This window comes from Impatiens glandulifera, chromosome 5 (assembly GCF_907164915.1).
Source record: "Impatiens glandulifera chromosome 5, dImpGla2.1, whole genome shotgun sequence".
Taxonomy (NCBI): domain Eukaryota; kingdom Viridiplantae; phylum Streptophyta; class Magnoliopsida; order Ericales; family Balsaminaceae; genus Impatiens; species Impatiens glandulifera.
In genome coordinates, this window is record NC_061866.1 from 12,035,072 (window position 1) to 12,055,176 (window position 20,105).

At 27.3% G+C, this 20,105-nt stretch overlaps 1 protein-coding gene across 1 annotated transcript; it reads left to right on the forward strand.

Annotated features, from left to right (window-relative positions):
* Window positions 1-11,724: 11,724 nt before the first annotated feature.
* LOC124938590 (NAC domain-containing protein JA2L-like) lies at window positions 11,725-13,118 on the forward strand. Its single transcript, XM_047479060.1, has 3 exons — window positions 11,725-11,944; window positions 12,030-12,298; window positions 12,387-13,118. The coding sequence occupies exons 1-3, from the start codon at window positions 11,764-11,766 to the stop codon at window positions 12,903-12,905; spliced, it is 969 nt and encodes a 322-aa protein (XP_047335016.1). The 5' UTR covers window positions 11,725-11,763; the 3' UTR covers window positions 12,906-13,118.
* Window positions 13,119-20,105: the final 6,987 nt, after the last annotated feature.

Below are 20,105 nucleotides of genomic sequence, written 5' to 3' on the forward strand. Positions count from 1 at the left end.
ACCAGGAAATGGAAAATGTGTACCATAGTAATTAATCCATATGTTAAGTTATTTACTTAATTGCAGCAAAAGAAAAATTTGGCAGAAAATATATGGATGCACCTTCTAGAAGATCAAAATAGGAATAGGTTCATCATCAATGGAAGATGGAAGACAAAATGAAAGAGCATGTTTTTAATATAAATGAGCATTGAATTCATGGTTCATCGTCCAATCTGACTTTCTGCCTACTCCATCCATCAATCTGCCTACGCTAGCGAATCCTCTACCGATGTTGAGAGTGTTAAGCTCCGTCGGATTCTCCTCTTCAATTTCCATATCCGTCGAAATGTTTAACTTCTACTTCCATAGATCAATGAAGTACAAACCCATGTGTTGTTGATTGTCATTTACATAGATAAACTTGTAAGATTTACTTAAAACCCTAAATCCTCATCCAACATAATAGCACTTGGATAATATTCAAAATCCTAGAATACATAAAAGGCATTGAGACGAGAATGTCTTACCTTAGAGGAGCAGCGGGATCGAAGGGGATAGAGTTTGAGATAGAGTCAGAACCCTAAAAATTGGAGATTTAAAATGAGGGTCAAAATTAGGCTTTATATAGTATGAAAGACGCATATTACATAATGCGCGTATATGTAATATGCGTCTTTCAATGTACGCATATTACATATTACGCGTAAGTGTAATTCGCGTAAGTGTAATACGCGTAAGTGTAATTCGCGTAAATGTAATACGCGTAAGTGTAATTCGCGTAAGTGTAATTCGCGTAAGTGTAATTCGAGTAAGTACAATTACAGGGGTAAAATGGACATTTCGCAGGGCAAAAAGGCCCATTTTGCAAACATTAGCAGACGCGGGCCTTTTTTGGAATTAAGCCACTTATGAGGGCCATTTCATCAAATTTCCCTTGTATTAATACATTTATACCTATAATTGTTATTGTATTAAATTCTGGAATTTTAATATATACCTATAATATAGGTTATGGTTTGAGAATTAAGTAAAGAAAAATAGTTATCATGTTTATAATATTTTATAAATATTGATTACATTATGTTTTAATATATTTAATGAATTAGTATAAAAATGGATGAATACATCTATTTAATTTATGACTTAATTAATGTACGGAATATATTAAGAAATTAAGAAAAAGTCAATTTATATAAATATATTCAGAAATTAAGAAAAGACAAGAATAAAGAGATTATTATTTTATTAGTAATAATAATTTATAATTAAAGAATAAATAAATATCAATAACTTATTTATCAAGAATTAAGTTATTTATCAAGAATTAAGGAAATCAATTAACCTAATAATTAATAAATTTAGAATTTTGGGTAATCTGTGTAATTGATTATTTAATTGTTTATTATTATTATTATTATATTTAGATGAATAATCAATCATGTTATATTACACATTCGAATATATATACATATTTCGGTCTTTATGTATATATTGTGTTGATTGATATTAAGAAATAATTGAGTGATTAGTAAAATCACAATTATTTATTTTGTGTAACACATATGAAATTTATGCAATTTTGATACATAAAACAACATTCAGATTTTCTGTATTAATAACACATTCAAAATTTGGTATAATTTTAGGCCCACTTAAATTTGTAATTATGCGGTTGTTAATCGGTCCAAAGGAAGGTTAATAATTGGTCGGATTGCAAATTTAAATAATGTACAAATTATTAATTTATAGAACATATTTGTTTTATAAGATTAAGACGGTTGTGTTTGTAACTATGCGATTATTAATCGGACAAAAGGAAGTTTAATAATTGGTCGAGTTACACACTTAAAGTATGTACATAAGTTATTAATTTATTAAATCAATTAATTGAAGCAACATCCTACCAAAGTAGGCTCTCTTGTGAAGGTTAATATGTTTTATAAATTAAGAAGGTAGTGTGTATGTATTTCATGCGGTTATTTAATCGGCCCAAAGGAAGATAAATAATTGGTCAGAATAACATTATGCACATGTGGTAATAAATATGTAACAATTATTCGGTGGGCCATGTAAATAATTGGAATATCCAAAGATAACCAATTGTTTGATAGGACTTATTGTTAATATTTGATTACTACAAAAGAGTACCGTTTGCAAGTTAATATTTAATGTCCAAAGACTAAATATTAATGTTGCGTTTGGTATCTTATGATGAGACGTACCATTATTTTGTATTTATGTGATTATTAAATTTTGTGAGTATGGTTGTTCATTTGTTTTGTTATCTAATCAAGTTAACACTTCTGCTTATACAGATTATTTTCTTGTCAACATCTTAAGTTCATTTTATATGATATAATTTTTAAGACATATTTAGAAATTGTTGTATTTTTAAGAATTATATCTAAAAGGGTTAAAATTACTAAGGGTATTATTAGAATAAAGATTTCATAAATAATATATGTTTTATTTTGTTTCAAAAGTAATGCATTAAAGTCAGTGTTACAATAATGTAATCTCATGCATCTAATTTGGATTTTCTTATATACACTTAAGTTAATTGATGTGAATTGTAGTTGTCTAAAGGGAGACATAGTCTCTATATGAACTCACATCAATTGTGTGTAAGAAAAATAAAAGATTGAAACAAAAATAACATAAATAGTGTTCACTTAGCAAATACCTTAATACATAATAAAGAAATGAAGTTGTAAGAATTACAGATATTGCACCTAAAAGAAAATTACTAAAGAAAGTGGTGCATAAAAGAATACATATTATAGTTTGTTTTGTTTGTTCTAAGAGTAATTTAACTTCAGTACTCATACACATTTGATGGTAACTTCAGTATTACTAAAGTAAATGTGTTGATGTACGGTTGAGTTAATTGTCAAAAGTCAATTGATGGTGAAAGAAACATCGGCGTGGGCATTGACAATTCATATTAAAGATGAAGAAATAAAGAACTACTTTAGATACTTTTTTTTTATTTGGAAACAAACATTTATGGAATATCTTCATGTAATTGATTCATTTGGAAGGAAGAGTTAAGAATTACAACTTATATATGGAATAAAGATTCAACTAAAACAACTAGTAAATTCTTTTGGGGTTGTCCAGTTAAGGTCAGACCTTATAGGTCTAAAGAAAATAAACTAGACTAAAGAATTTATCAGATGTTAATTATTGGATATTCTAAAAGATCTAGAGACAAATTTAGTCTCATAAGTACTTCAAGATTAGCCTTGAAAATAAATATATACATAAGACTCCTTAAAACAAGAGTCTAATGTATTCTCTAGATTATATGAATCAAGAAATTAAGAATATTTATGATGTTGGACAAATACTTGAAGGATCCTGGTTTGGATCATTAAGAAAGCAACCAAACAACTAATGTGATATTTTAAGAACAAAACATTACATACTCATATAGTGAAATCGAATCGGATAGAGATCATTTGGTATATTGATTCGAATTTTGTTGGATACTAAAACAGTCGAAAATTCGTGCCACATCATTTTAGTTTAAAGAATTAATTTTTGGAAGAGTGTTAAGTAGACACTCGAATTATTTCAAGTTAATGGCAGAATTTATTAGGTGTTTTGTGGCATCCAATTAAAGAATCCGACTGCAAAATTTTGTCACGGGGTTGCAAATTATGAATGATATAGAAACACCACTAAAGATATTACGTGACAATAATTTTCAGTTCTTTTACTTTAAGAGTAATATGAGTTCGACTAAGTCGAACTATTTGGAAAATAAAGAATTCATAATGTTTACTTATCTGTTGAGTATATTTGGACAAACTCTAAAATTACAGACCAGTTCTCTAAATATTTGCTATCTGAGGTCTTTCATAAACATATTGCTCATATGGATATTGCATATTTAGATGATATACAGTTTTAGTGGGAGTTTGTATTGTGATGCTTGCATAGATAAAATTTGGAATTTATGTGCACATTAAAGAATCAGTTTCTAAAGAAATTAAAGATTTAGTTTTTAAAGAAATCAAGATTATAAAGTTATTCAGATTGATCTCTATAAGGAATAAAGGAGGACCAGTTGGTATTAGACATGTTAAAGATCACACTACATGTTAATCCACACTACACACCCATGTTTAATTTATGTTATTTGATTGTATTGACATATGTGACTATTGAGGGTTTAGTTACGAACTAATGTAACAAAAATCGCTTTAATCCTATGTTGATATAATTGATGGACGAGATTGATATAGATGTATTTGGAAATGATAACAATATTTTGAGCTCTTAAGGTTATAATATACAATTGAAGGAAATATTATATGACCCAAGTGGGAGATTGTTGGAATTATTTCCAATATTTGGGTACATATATTATTTAATAATTGTATATTAGTTGTTATCATAATAAAGATTAAAGCCCAAATAAAGTGATCTATTAAAGTATAAAGGTTATAGGCTTATTTAGACATCTATAATAAATATGGGGACATATTTGTGTAGAAGCAGAAATACCATTCATTATTTCGTTGATGGGCCGAATAATAAATGGGTATATTAGGGCTAGGTCCCCAACCCATATAGATAGCCTACCTATTTGTTTCTCTCATCGAACAATAAGGTTGATTATTCATCTCTCAAGAATATTAAAGAGGGCTATCGATATAGGGTTGGAAGACTTAAACCCCACCCACATCTGACATTCCGATCCAGGTCCAGATCCAGAACAAGAAGATCCACATTCAGATTTAGGTCCAGATTCAAGATCAAGAAGAAGAGAATAACGAAGAACGGCTTAATGAACCGTTCTGCATTCAAGATCCAGGTACGTTTCCGCAATTACAGTTTATCTCGATTTATCGACATAGAGTATTAAGAATATAGATTTAAGGATTAAAGATCTAGACTAAAGATTCTAACACTTACTGCTTTTACGAGTCTCAAGCATTTTTGTGAACCTTCTCTCAAGCTCTCGAGTTCTAAGAGTTTACAAGTTTGCTAGATCATAAAGTTTTATTACATACTGTTCTTTCTGTGTGAGATTTCAGTATTTTAAGTTGATAGAATATATTTTGTTCAACAGAGTGTTGTGTGCTAGAAGTTCATAAACATGCATTGTCTAAGTCTTGGTTGTTCGACTGGGTTTGTGTAAGTGTTGTATTCAAACCAAATCTTCCAGTGAATATCCTTCTCAAGGTTGAGAAGAGGGGGTGACGTAGGAGAGTTTGCTCAAAACATCCATAAACAAACTTTGTGTCTTGTGTTCTTTACTTTCCAAATCTTCATACTCTTTATCTGACGCTTTAAGTTTAAACAAGAAACAGTTCCGCACTTAACTTTGTTCAAGAGTTTGTGAAGACTTGTGTGAAGAATAAAAACATATATTATCTTCTAATAGAGTTAATATCAATAGAATGTTTTCGCGGTTAACAATACTTGGTCACCCCCTTACTATTGTTGACTAATTTCCTAACATATATAAATTTTTTAAATTGGCTAGTATAAAATATTTAATTATATAAATAATAATAATAATATATAACTATTATTTTTTCAAATTAAATTTTTACGATTTTAAGTAAATTCTAGATTTTACGATTTTAAGTAAACTCTAGATTTTACGAGTTTACAACTGCTAACGATTTTACGTAAATTCTCGATTTTGACAGTCTTGGTCCTGAGTTCGAGTCCGTTAAGCGACAAATCTGCGTCTAATTAAATGTTTAAGTGTGTTTGCGGGCTACATGCTTAATCCATTGTCCAATTTGTATCACCTCTTCTAGCTAGCGACAACAAGATTTGGATATTCTCACCCTAAGGTCTTGGCGAGCCAGCCTCGAATTTTGGGTTGCCCCAGCCCCGGTAAAAAAAGGTCGATATATTTTTGTTGCCCTAGGTCTAGTTTAAAAATTAGTTTTTTTGTGAGATTTGAACCCATGACTATATAACTTTTTTATGTTTTATTTTGAACCACTAAGTTACATCATTTTATGTATAGTATTACAATACATTTCTTTAAATAGCTTACTATTTTTAACCAATGGGCTGCCCTAGCTCGAGGGCTTGACGAGCTTACCCTAAGGTCGACCCTGAGTGATGTGTTCGAACCTGTCAGAACTCAGGAGGCAAAATTATGCGTCTGGTTAATGGTTAAGTGTGTTTATGGGTTACATTCTTATTCCATTGTCTCATTTTCCCCCACCAAGGTAGTCTAGTGGTAAGAGTTGGCTTAAGAAACCAAAAGATCACAATTTCGATTCCCTCTAGAATTCGTGTTATTGCTTTAATTATATTTTCGTTACCTAAATAAATTTAGGTTTAATAATAAGAGATTGCTTTATTGGGTTATTTGAGATTAGTTGAATTATTATAATATTTTTTATATTTAAAATTTATAAATATATTTTAATATTTTAGTTAATGAAATATTAAAAAAATTATGATAATTAAAAAGTTTTTTTTAGTAAAGAATATTTCAGAAAACCCACCATATAACGAACTCTATCCTGGCATTTTTTAGAATTTATTCTAAAAAGTGACTAAATGATAACTAAAGATAACATATTCAATTATATTAAAATGGAGTTTTTATTTTTTTTAAATTAGCTTCTAATTCTCTCAAAATTTAATTAATTAATTAAAAAAAAAGAGTGCATTTTAAACGTTGGAGGATAGACCCATCTTTCACAAATAACACAATCTTTAATTAAGTGTGTCTTTCTTATTCCAAAAGCAAACGTGTCATTAAGTACTAATTAGGGTGTGCCACGTTAAGAGGCTTTTGTAATCTGGTTTAAAGAGCTATATGTGCATGTTTGGACCAAAAGAATTGATGAATAGGATATAGTTTTGGACCAACCAGCTCAGCTAACAAAGGAATATAATAATAATAATAATAATATAGAAGAAGACTGATAGCTAGGGTTTTGACCGGTCCACGCCACCTCTAAAAGCTATAACTAATTAATTAATTATAATAAAAAATGAGACTACATTCATGCATACATTCATATATGACGTCTATAAGGACAAAAACACTACCGTCATCGTTAAACTTATTAAGTAGTTGATGAGTGAAAGAAAGAAACAACTTTTACTTTAAACGCAACCAAAAAAAAATAAGAGTTTGTTTGATGCTGGTTATTTCATATTAATTTCTAATGTGTTCTTATAAAGAATATTGTTTTATAAAAATTAAATTTGTTGATTTAATATAATGTTTTTCTTGCCATTGCAAATAAGTTATTGCAATTTAGAGTTAGAACATGATCGACATTGAATAGGTTAACATTGAGTCAATTGTTGGTTGGTAAATATTTCGATAAAAATCGCGTGTTCGGTTTGATTGAGTAGATATGAGTCTCTATCTTGATTATTTTCATGCGAACTATTTTGCTTGAAAATAATCGTATGACTTTTAGTGATTGCGGTCGACCAATGCGTTTACTCCACAATATTATTATGACGATATGGTAGATCTCTTCTGGAAAACCGATGGACTCGGTCTTGAACTCATAGAACTTTTTGAGATTCTCTAAGCTCGTTAACGATATATTTTATGTTATATTTATTCGTTGGTGAACATTTTTTACTTATTTTTCATTATTGATCTCAAATGATTAATCTTATCTTGTTTCGAGTGTATTTGGTGACAAGGTGAACATACATGTTTTTGTATTTGTTTTTTCGTCAGGTTTAAACGATTATCATTTATACAATATTAAATGGATTTTTAAAACAAAATATTAGTTTTTTATATTTAATTATTTATTTATTTTTAAAAATATTTTAGTTGATAAATTAAAATTATTTGATAATTCAAAATAGATATAATAAAAAAAATATAGTTTTAATTAAAAAAATAAAAATAAATTATTAAAATAATTTAAATATAAAAAATAAATTATGAAGAGATTAAATATCAAATTTGATTTACACTAACCACAAAATTGAAGATGAGGGTATCTAATTTATAATATTAAAAAGAAAAAAAAAAAACTCTTTTCTAGTCTAACCTCCTCCCATCATTCCCATGTATTTTAATTTTTTTTGTACCCATGCGTGAATATATGAAAATAAATAAATAAATAAATAAATAATTTCATGCCTAACTTCTAATGCCTCATCCATTGACAGCTGCCACTCATTCATTTGAATAAGACGGGTCAATTTCAATTAGTTTGATTTTTAACTTAAAAAAAATATATAATAATTTCAATCTGCCTATGAGATTCTAAAGGAATCAATTTGAATGAGGAAGCTAGCTTATCTGAACTAACCAAAATGCCAACACTAAATAAATTATTACAAACAAAATTTCATATTTATAATGTTATAAATATTTAAATTTATATAGAGAGAAAGTTAACAAATTATTACTAACATTAATTATGACAATCATTTCAATTAAAATATGTTTGATAAAAGTCTTGATTTGGAGATATTTATAATTTGAACTACTTTTATATTTTTATATTTAGGTGAGAATTATAAATTTATGACTTGTTATTTTAGAAATTATTTATATTACTTAAATTTATATTTATTTTTTTAATTATATTATGAAAAATTATTATAAATGAAAGCTTAATTTATTATATTATATTATAAATTATTTTAATTAAATAAATTTTAATATAAATAAATTTAGGCCCGATTCAGTTTGAGTTAAATAATAAAAACTAATAAAAAAATTATTGTATTATCTTATTTATCACATCATTTAATTCATTAATTAAAATTATACCATTCGTGTTTATGTTATCATACAACGAAATTATATGATTTAAATGAGAGAAAAAATATTAAAATATAATTTATTTTAAATTATTAATTTTTTATTTCATTATAACATATTAATATTTTTTTTAATTCTTTACCAAAAAAATCTTTACTATTCAAAATCATTACCATTTTTCTCTATATCAACTTAAATACTAAAATACTTTTACAAATTTTAAATATAAAAAATATTTCAAGTACAATTTTAAACAATAATTTTTTTCATCCAACAATTTATTTTTAAAACTTCAAATAACTAACCTCAAACAAGCTCTTACTGTCTAGATGGTGCCCGTAAATATATGAGATTGTAAAATTAAACTACTTTGGACATTTACAAGAGAAATAGGTTTGAAATATTGTTTTTGTAAAACATTAAACAAAATTAAAATATAGGTAAAATAATTAAGGCTATTTGTAATAATTTTATATTATGAATATTTTAAATTTAGTTTAAAAATGAATAATTAGGTATGTAATAAATTTCTAAAAATTGCAAAAAGATATTTTAAGTAGATTCAATATGGGTAGCTAATAATTATTAATTTTTAGTTTAGAAAATTTAAAAGGATTAGTGATTTATTTAAAAGTGAAATTTTATAAAAATTACCATTTTACAGTTACATTTAAAAACTGTTAGTTCAGTGGTAAAAGTCGGCTTAAGAAACCAAAATATCACGGGTTCGATTTCATCTGAAAACACTTTAAGTTTAAGTGGAGAATCATAATTATGGGGTGTCATACTAATTTTTTTTTTAATTCAAAATAAATAAAAAAATTTATGAAACTTAATTATGTACCACTTTAACTAAAATAATCCATTTCCATGTAATCAGTCTCATGTGCGAATAACCCAAAATACAACTGCTCAAATACAGTTGTGAAACTTTTGACTTATTATCATATTAATATTAAAATAAAATAAAATAAAATAAAAACAAACCCACGTGGTCATATCCCCGGCTGCACCATCACAAGTCAAATGTCAATCCAATGGATATTTTATTTTTATTTTTATTTTTATTTTTATTTTATAGAGTAATATTGGTTACCTACTTATTAGAAAATAAACAGAATAAAATATTATTTGATGATAAACAATTTTGGACTTCTCTGTAGTGAAGTTAACAGGGAAGACCATTCTTAGCCAAAAAGATGTAATTAAGAGTATATACCTGGATATTCTATTTTTTTATTTGACCAATATGTTATATATGGGAAAATCTCATCATTTGAATAAACGAGTACTACTACCATCTAAACACATAATCTGAATTATATGTTATAACAAGACAAATAATTTGTTTCTTTTTTGTTTTGAGGTGATTCAAATCTCTCAAACCAACAAATTTTATTTTTTTATACCGTTTTAATAAAAAATGATTTTTTGCTCAACATTGTAACTTAGAACTCTAAACTTTAACTCACTTTACACTTTTTGGGTAGTACTAATTTGATAATCAAAATGAATAAAGTATAAGCAAATAAACATTAACATCACAACAAAATGAAAACTATAATTAAATAATCTTACGATAGACTTGTTTAAAATTTGTGAGAAGCAAACAAAACAATCTCAAATCTTCTAGTTTTGATTATTTACCTCTTCATTTTATTTATTTGTTATAATTCATGTTACACTCTTATATCTTATGTCCATCCACCTATTTGGAGTTTGCCCCATTTTATTTATATTTTTTCTTATTATTAATGATCTTGTCGAAAATATCAATTTATGTAGTACAAGTGTCAAAGACGAAGTACCATTCTTCATAGGAATAATGCATCATTCATTTTTATCGAGTTGACCATCCTATTCATTTAATTTGTGCTAAAATCTCAATATCTCTAACCATTTTAAATAGAGTACGTAATCGTTGTAATCCTCAGTATAAACTATCCATTCTTTGGTGAGATACCAATGAATGTTGGGTTAAGACCAAATTATCGAGGTAAATAAGTCATATCAAAGTTCATTGTTACCTTCATAATTCTCCATATATTCCCTCTAAAGCTAAAGCTTGAGGGATTCTCCCTTCACGATAAAGCAGGTCTTCGAATATTTATCTCCATTGAATAAATTATATCGTGTGAGAATTTGATTAGTCAAAATTACCTGATTTAACTAAAGATAAATATTTAGACCTCTTACAATGAAAATATCAATTTATAAAAACGTAATTTTAATCTCATGTCAAGTGAAAATTATGGGGGTAAGATTTGAATTACTAACCATTGGAGTAAGAAGGTTTAACACAAATTGACCATATGGTAATAGTTTCCTCCATGTCAAGTTAACTTGTTAAATTGAGTAACTTTAATAATATAATGTTTTATGTTCTAATGATTAGTATTTAAAGTATTTTGTTTTGGAGTTTTATTTTTGATATTTTAATTAATGGGAAGTTTTGAATCGATTCAGTTGATATAATAGACATACATAGAAATCGTCGAATATTCAATTATCGTAATTGTGTGATTCATTTCATTTATAACGTTATTATTATGATGTTTTCTGAAATTCATTCTAGAAAATTAGTAGAACTGGTCGAAGAGTTAATGGTTTTCTCGAAAATATATGAAATCGATAATTTATTAAGTAACGTGGTTACAATTTTTATTAATGTCATTATTTGTCATTCTATTTAAACCATTCTTGTCATATATATATATATATATTAAAACAATAGTCACAAATATTCTCATCTAAAACGTTTTAAATTGTTGAAATAAATACGAAAATTCATCTGGCCTCGGACTTTTGTGATAAGGTCGGCAACATCGATAGCGTCCAGCCCTCTATGAAAACGTGGCAGCTTGTGAACGGTATGTGAACTTCCGAATCGGGTCCCACAATGAACAGTCAGACAACGACAATAGACTTATCTCAACCCTCAATTTGTTGCCTATTTAGACCAACTTCAATTCTAAACAATTTCCAAATTCCTATTTCATTCTCTCTCTCTTCCAATTCCATCTTAAAAAAGAAAGGAAAACGAAAATATGGGTGTTCAGAATACCGACCCGCTTACCCAGCTTAGCCTACCACCGGGTTTCCGTTTTTACCCGACTGACGAAGAACTTCTAGTTCAATACTTATGTCGAAAAGTTGCGGGTCAACAATTCTCTCTTCAAATCATAGGAGAAATTGACCTTTACAAATATGATCCATGGGTTTTACCCAGTAAGTATACTGTACTTTATCTTTGTGTGTTTGGATAGAAAGATTTATATTTTACGATTTTGAATTTACGATTGATTGATTTCAGGTAAGGCGACGTTCGGAGAGAAAGAATGGTACTTTTTTAGCCCGAGGGATCGTAAATACCCAAACGGGTCCCGACCCAATAGAGTTGCGGGTACTGGGTACTGGAAGGCCACTGGAACTGATAAGGTGATTACAACTGAAGGAAGAAGAGTTGGGATTAAGAAAGCTTTGGTTTTTTACGTTGGAAAAGCTCCAAAAGGAACAAAAACTAATTGGATTATGCATGAATATAGACTTTCCGAACCTTCAAGAAAAACCGGCAGCACCAAGGTACTTGATTCATTAATTTATGATTCTAAATTGTTCATCGGGTTAAAAAAGATTCAATTTTTAATGATTCATGTTACTTAAATTGCAGTTGGATGAATGGGTTTTATGTCGGATTTATAAGAAAAATTCAAGTGCTGACAAACCCATTGCCGGAATTGTAAACAAAGAACAGAGCCACGCCGGTTCATCGTCTTCATCCTCTTCCCATTTCGACGACGTTTTAGATTCCTTGCCGGAGATCAACAACGGTTTATTCAATCAACCAAGAATGAATTATTTGAAAACATTTCAACAACAAGATGATAAGCAAAACATTCAGACCTTAACTTCTACAAATTTTGACTGGGCAAGCCTTGTCGGAGTAGGACCCGTCCCCGATCTAACCGGTATCGGGCAGCCGACTCAGGGTCATATGATAAATACCAACAATGTGTTTAATGAAATGTGTGTTCCTTCTATTTCACCAATGGATGAAGAAGTACAGAGTGAGATCCGAACCCGGAGAACCAATTACCTTCATCAGCAGAATCCACCAAACTATTTCTTTAACGGGTCGGTTAACTTGGAATACCCGGGTCAAATGGGTAAGTTCGATTTCAGACCATGATGCCTGATGGATGGGTAAATATAGAGATGACATTCTTTGAAGCATAGATAACATACCAAGAAAGAGAGAACAGAGGATGATAATATGTAGAAGATGCAGAGATTAGACATTTAGTTGGGCAGATTTAGGTTTGGGACTTTGTACCATACTTATAATTATGATCAACTTATTTTACATTCATTAAATAATAACATTAAATTCCTTGTTTTTCAAGAACATGTATGTATGTATGTCCTACATATCTAATTATCCACTTTATGGAAATAAATTCCTTGTTTGTCTTCTAAGATCTCATAAACAGGTCTCTTTGATTTCGTTTTGCTAAGAATTAAATAATTGTACGTTTTATATTTAAATGTTCTATCACTTGAAATTCACAAAAAAGGGTTTTTTCAAATGAAACCACAATTAATCCGGCAATAAACACATATGAATTGTTGTTTCTGTTGAATTTTTAAAGTGCTTTTCCGTGATGGTTGTCTGTAATCGTCGAATCCCAAAATCCTACGAACAATTATTAAAACCAGAATCAATATCGAAAACCAATCCATAAGAAGATGAAGAAATGACAAAGAAGCAATATCAAAACGGGGTTATGCAAAGTATTTATTCGAAATTGTTGATGATGAAATATTATTTAAGTCCTTAAACTTTCTCAATTGTTTAAATTGGTCCTTAGACTTTATAATATAATAAAATTAATTATTTACTTTTACATACTCAATCAAAGGGTATAACCATTTAAAATCTAAAAATTATCCAAATATTATAAAAACATAATTTCACACACCTCTTCAAGATGAAGATTTCGAAGATTATACAAATAATTGCATGGCTTCGAATATGAAATTTCTAAAAATTATCCAAATAATTATTATTTTTTTAAATAAAACTCTTACGATTTCATGTGCATAACCCTCCTGTTCGAAGCTGCAATTATTATGTGCAGCTTAATATTAACTATTTTAATTAGTAACATTTTATTGATATAGTTAAGAGATTATTGGATAAAGAGTTTTGTCATTGGGAAGGTCCAAAAAATGGGTTTGCTAGCTCTATACATAATTCTTTTTAGTAACTAGATTCAAAATAATGAGACAGGTGACTTATGATATGATGAGCTTGTCTTCATTAAACATATCATGATTAATGTTCTTCAAAACCGGTCATATGTCACACCTTGCCACAATCAATTCTTTTGTTATCACCACATGCCTTGAAAAACATTTTTAGTATAGACAAAAGCAATTCTTAGGGACAATAAATATGCCAAAATGCGTTTTGGCATAAATATTTCACTTACAACCAAAATAACCTAAATTTGGTGTATAATAAATCTTTTATTACCAACAAAAGATGGATGGGGAGGTACCATTTCAAGTAAGAAAATGAAGTACAGCTGCCAGCCAAGAAGAGAGTTCTCCTCTTCTATGAGACAGCAGCAGCTGGATTTATAAGTTAGGTTTAGATATTTTCAATATATGTTCACACCTTCAATCTGAAATTTATAATTTTTAATGTTGTGAGACATATATACATACATTTAGGAAAAACTAATTTCACCTTCAAATCAATATTGCAATGTGATTGATGCATGATTGAAATGTTTTATTACTTACTTTTATAAAATTTAACCATTTGTAACCTTTGTGTAATTTTGGGGGTATGAGGAAGAAGAAATCGAGTTCTTGTTGGTTAATTATGATCAATTGCATGTGAAGAAAACACTCTATTTGGAGTGTCAAAAGTGATTTCTAAGAGATTTGTTATCGAGTTTTGTTTCTGGTTCTACATTTGAACTCTATTTTCTTTAAAACAAGTTTTTATTTTATTTTTATATTTAAATCTAGAAAATTAGCACAAAATAACTATATATGAATATCACATTTCAAAATAAGGCGACTTTTGAATAATTATTTTGTACAAATATTCTATTATCACATTGATTTTTGTTCATATATATATATGCAAATTTAACCAACTGAAATGGTAATGCAAATAGATAATAGTAAAGATTTCTTAAGTTAGTTGGATAGGTCTGGATTGATTCACTACAAGAAAACTTAATATTTGTGACATATATTTTTTACAGAATTTCTGACCAATATATTATTGGCGATATATTTTTTTATTTGTATAATAAACGTCGGTATTTCGATCGTCAATAAATATTCTGAAAAAATTCGTCAGAAATATTTGTGATGGTTTCTCCTGCATATGTGCCATGTTGGGATGATATTTGTTACACAATATATTCCGTAACTTTTACTACGAAATTTACGACGAATATTTTGACGATGTTTATGACGTATAATTTCACTGGAAATTTTCCATTGTATTTACTACGGAATTTACAACAATATTTTTTGACCGATTATTTCATTGGAAACTATTCCGTAGGAATATCCGTCATAATGTTTCTCTTGTTTTGATAGGAATATCCATCAGAAAATTCTTGTTTTCCATAAAATTATTCGTCAAAAATTAATATATTTATTTCAAATTTTATTTCTCCAAATTATTTCTTATAATACATTACATATTTGAAAACTTTAATAATAATAATATTTAAAACAAATAAATAACTATTTTTAAAAGTATTAAGTCAAAAATAATATTCACTCAGAAATAAAACACAAAATTTATCACTCAATAGTTACTAACATAAAAAAACATTAACAAAGTTAGATAAAGTGTATCTAACTGTTTTTAACTCCAACTGCTTTTAGTAGTTTCTAACAAATTTTTAAAAAAAGTGAAAGTTAGTTCATACTCTCATTTTAGCCCCAATTGTTTTGCTCTAACTGCTTTATCTAAGGTCTCATCCATAACATTACACACATAAATGTTACATATATGATAACATGTCAGTCTAGCACACAAAATATAAATTGTGGATCATTTTCACTAAAAAAACTAAATTATTAATTCCTAAAAAAGATGAAGATTCCCAATCCCAAGACGGTCTCTTCTTATTGACAATACTACTAGCATAAGAAAATACTGTTGTATCAAATTAGTTAGCATGAATCGATCATTAACAAAAAAAAAAAAAAAACAAAAAAAAAATAAAAATAGATGACTAAGTTACCAGTTCATTAGATCAAGCCCATCAACAAATATTAAAATATTATTCTTCTGCTTGCCCATTATCAAACTTTTTAGGAAACAAGCTCCTCCACTTATTGCTCCAAATACTACTATTTCTTTGTATAAAATATATAAAGAGAGTAAATATTGTTGTAAATTTAAACAGTTCACAGAGAATATGTATATTTTGTTTTTGTCATCGCCAATAAAATCTACAGTATGATGATCTCAAGAAGAATATAAGTTTTGTAACCACAATTCAAAATAAAAGAACCAAGGATGCATACAAAATTATATTTTACAGATGACAATGAAATACTCTTGGATCCTCCTTAAAATTAATTGTCTAATAATGGTCAGATAAATCAATAATTTTTACAACACCATACTGTTTCTCATCTACATTTAGATCTACGGAATTTCTCTTTTCAGGTCAACATATCAAATAAATAAATTGAAAGATAACTCTAGGGGCACAAATTTTATAAAAACACTGTATTGTAGAAAACCAGTTAACATGAAACATCATTAACAAAAAAACAAAGTAGATGACTAAGTTACCACTTCATGTACCTCACATAAATTGGATTAGTAGTAAGGAGTTCGCTAGCAAATAGGTAGATTTGCCATTTTATGTACCCATTCTATTTCCATCTTCCAAGAATGATCAACTAGAGGGCTAATTCCTTGCACGACCAATAACATAAGAGACGATAATGTCACATGACACACCTGAAAACAGTTGTAAACATGTCAAAAGACTAAACTATCAGCACTCATTAACATAGATGCAAGTCGCGCTGCTAAAATGGTTTCCTTCGTGCATAAACATATACACAATTACATTATGTGCGAAAAATGATTCTATTACATTTTTATTGCTAGAGATCATAAACAAAAATAATTAGGAAGTTTCTTATTTGTGTTACTTGTGAGCTCCTAAACTAATTTTCCCCTAAACTATTTTGATCAAAGAAAACACAAAAGTTATAACACGTATTTTGCATTAAAAATAATTTGTAAAATTGAAATTGTACCTCGTCATTATTTTGACTTTCATAAAATGTCATTAACTAGTTTTTTATGTTCTTAAATAGTTATGGAATTCCCGACATTTTTTTGCATTCTCACTTTTCTTCTTGTACTCGAGACCGACAAAAAACTTTTGCATTATCTCCCAATTATCGGGGTTAATGAACCATGACTTTGTGTTGTTTTTTTTGCATCATATACAACATTCCTTATTATTTTGCCCATTTTTCTTTTGAATATTTTGCGGATCTTTGACATTTGAGTTTGATTGTATTTGAATTTCACTTGTCATAAAAATAATTGGAGAAAAGTTTTAAGAAATAAACATTCCACCATATGAATGGTTAAAATTGATCAATCTTGATTATAAAATAACTTATCAAGAGGATTTAGATTGTTTGAAAAATTAAAATATAATCATCACAAATTTCGACAACCTAAATTCAATGAACTTACGTTGAATTCACTCCACCATAAGTTTATTATTTCTTTTACCACTGTTTTCCAATTAATGTATGGACCTCCCTACCAATAATATGTTATCATCCTATTCAACTTTCTCATAATATTATGTTTAAAGTTATCAAAAGTATAAAACAATTTACAAGTTATTGTATTAATTAAAAATATTATAATTATAAAGAAATGAAATATCAACTTACTTAAGTCCGTTGAATTTGATTTCTAAAATATTGTGTGCAAATTCATAATCTTCAGATGAAGATGACATTATCTCTAAAGAAGTCAAAAGATCAATGATTAGCCAAAATATTATTATTGAGTTACAAAATAATATTTTTAAAAATTGGACATGTTGAGATTTGGAACAACACTCTATGTAATCTAGAACAACAATTAAGTCATTTAGTTCATATCCCTATAACTATATGACAGAAAAATAGTTGATAATCAAGATTAATAAATAGTTCATGTCCCTAATGGGGATGAAATAGAGAACAATCTTGAAAATTCATGAAATTTGAAAATATGTTATATACTAATCACTACTTAGATGCATGACAATTTTCTATTGCCAAACATATATAAATTTCAATTCACCTTTCGATTAAAATAAAATCTAAGTTAGAATGCCTTCTTCTTTTGTCTGGAAATATTGTCTCAAAGACTGTGGGCTTATCCTCCAAATAATGAGCTATACCTAAACAAATATAAATATATGCTGATACTCATTTAGATGTTAAATAATTTCGATTTATATTGGTAAATCTAGATAAGCTCTAATCTCATATGTTGAGTTTCAAAATGGCCTACTGTTATGTACAGTAAGATAGCGTTTGGTACGTTGTACAAATTATATAGGTTATAAGTTATATAGAGGTATAAATTTTAACGAGTTATAAATAATATAGGGTAGTATAAATTGTATAGGTTATTGATGTTTGGTATGAATTATAAGAAATGATATAAGTTGTATATGGTTTATAATTTTATGTTTGGTATATAGTATAAGAATGTAGTATAAGTGGTATACATATTTATTTAAATTTTAATTATTATTATTATTATTATTTTATATTTATTTATATTATAAATAATATTGTTTATTATTATAAATTATTATACTATTATTTAATAATTAATGTAAATTTAATTAACATATAAAAAATTATTTATAATATAAATGATAAATTATGTTTATTTAATTTAAATATTATTAATAATTATAATAAAATAAAATAATTATTTATAATATAAGTAAAAATATATAAATTAATAATTAATAAAATTATCATTATAAAAATAAATAAATATTTTTTTAATTAAAATATTGAACTATTTTAAAATATATATATTAAAAATAATTAAATATAATAATAATATTAAAATTAAATAAAATATATTTAATATATTATATAATTATAAGTTATATATAATATTAATAAAGATTATAATGAGAAATTAAAAATGAAGTGATATAAGAAAAGTGGTGTATCTAGAGGAGACTAGTTACAATTTTATATCTAGAAGGGACTAGTTATAATTTTATACCAAATATGAGATATAAATTATATAGAGGTATAATTTATACCAATAAAATCCTAACAAAATATCATATTAAAACACGTATAGTTCATACTATATCAATAGTATTACCCTCTTATACCCCATACCAAACATCTTAATAATAACACTTTTCCAATCTTATCCTGTAATGTATTTTCAACATCAAGTGGATGAATAAGTTGAGACATGGTAGGTTTAGAATGTTATTTCTACCAAAACAATGTTACAAATGGATACAAATGTTGATATTTCTTCAACAAGATAAGCATATAGAGGCTTTCACTTTCACTTTTGTTTTATTTTTCAATTTCTTCTTTAAATGATTTAAAATCTAAAAAAATTTATATTATTAATAAATCATAAATAATATATAACTTAAATATAATATATAACTTAAATATAATATATAGTGTACCTTTCAAATGGATACATCCATCTATAATGAATGGGACCTCTAACTTTGGCTTCATAAGGAAGATGCACCAAAATATGCTCCATTGAGTCAAAGAAAGACAGAGGAATTATTCTTTTTAGATTACAAATAATCATTGGAATATAAGCTTCTAATCTTTCAATATTTGAGATACTCAACATTGTAGAGCAAAGTTCATGACAAATAAATTACTCAAATCTGTTAGCGTATCTCACACATAATTCAGTTGTAATTTATTGAAAGAAATTGGAATCAATCTTTCCATTAAGATATGACAATCATGGCTCTTTAACCACTTTAACTTGCATTCACTTAAATCAATACATCCTGCAATGTTTGACACATAACCATACGAAAATTTAGACTTGTAAGTCATTCAAGCACTATTCGATTTTCTTCTTTGGTTAATGTATAAACAGATTTAAGCTTTAGGCAATTGCTATCAGGATGCACATGTAACGTCGGACGATTGTAAAGAAAATAAATATTTTCTCGCGTTGACATTGTCTTTTATTTTTCCTTTCACATTCATCAATGTGTGAATGACATTGTCAAAAATATTTTTCTCAATATGCATGACATCGAGATTGTGACGGATGAGAGAATGATTCCAACAAGGA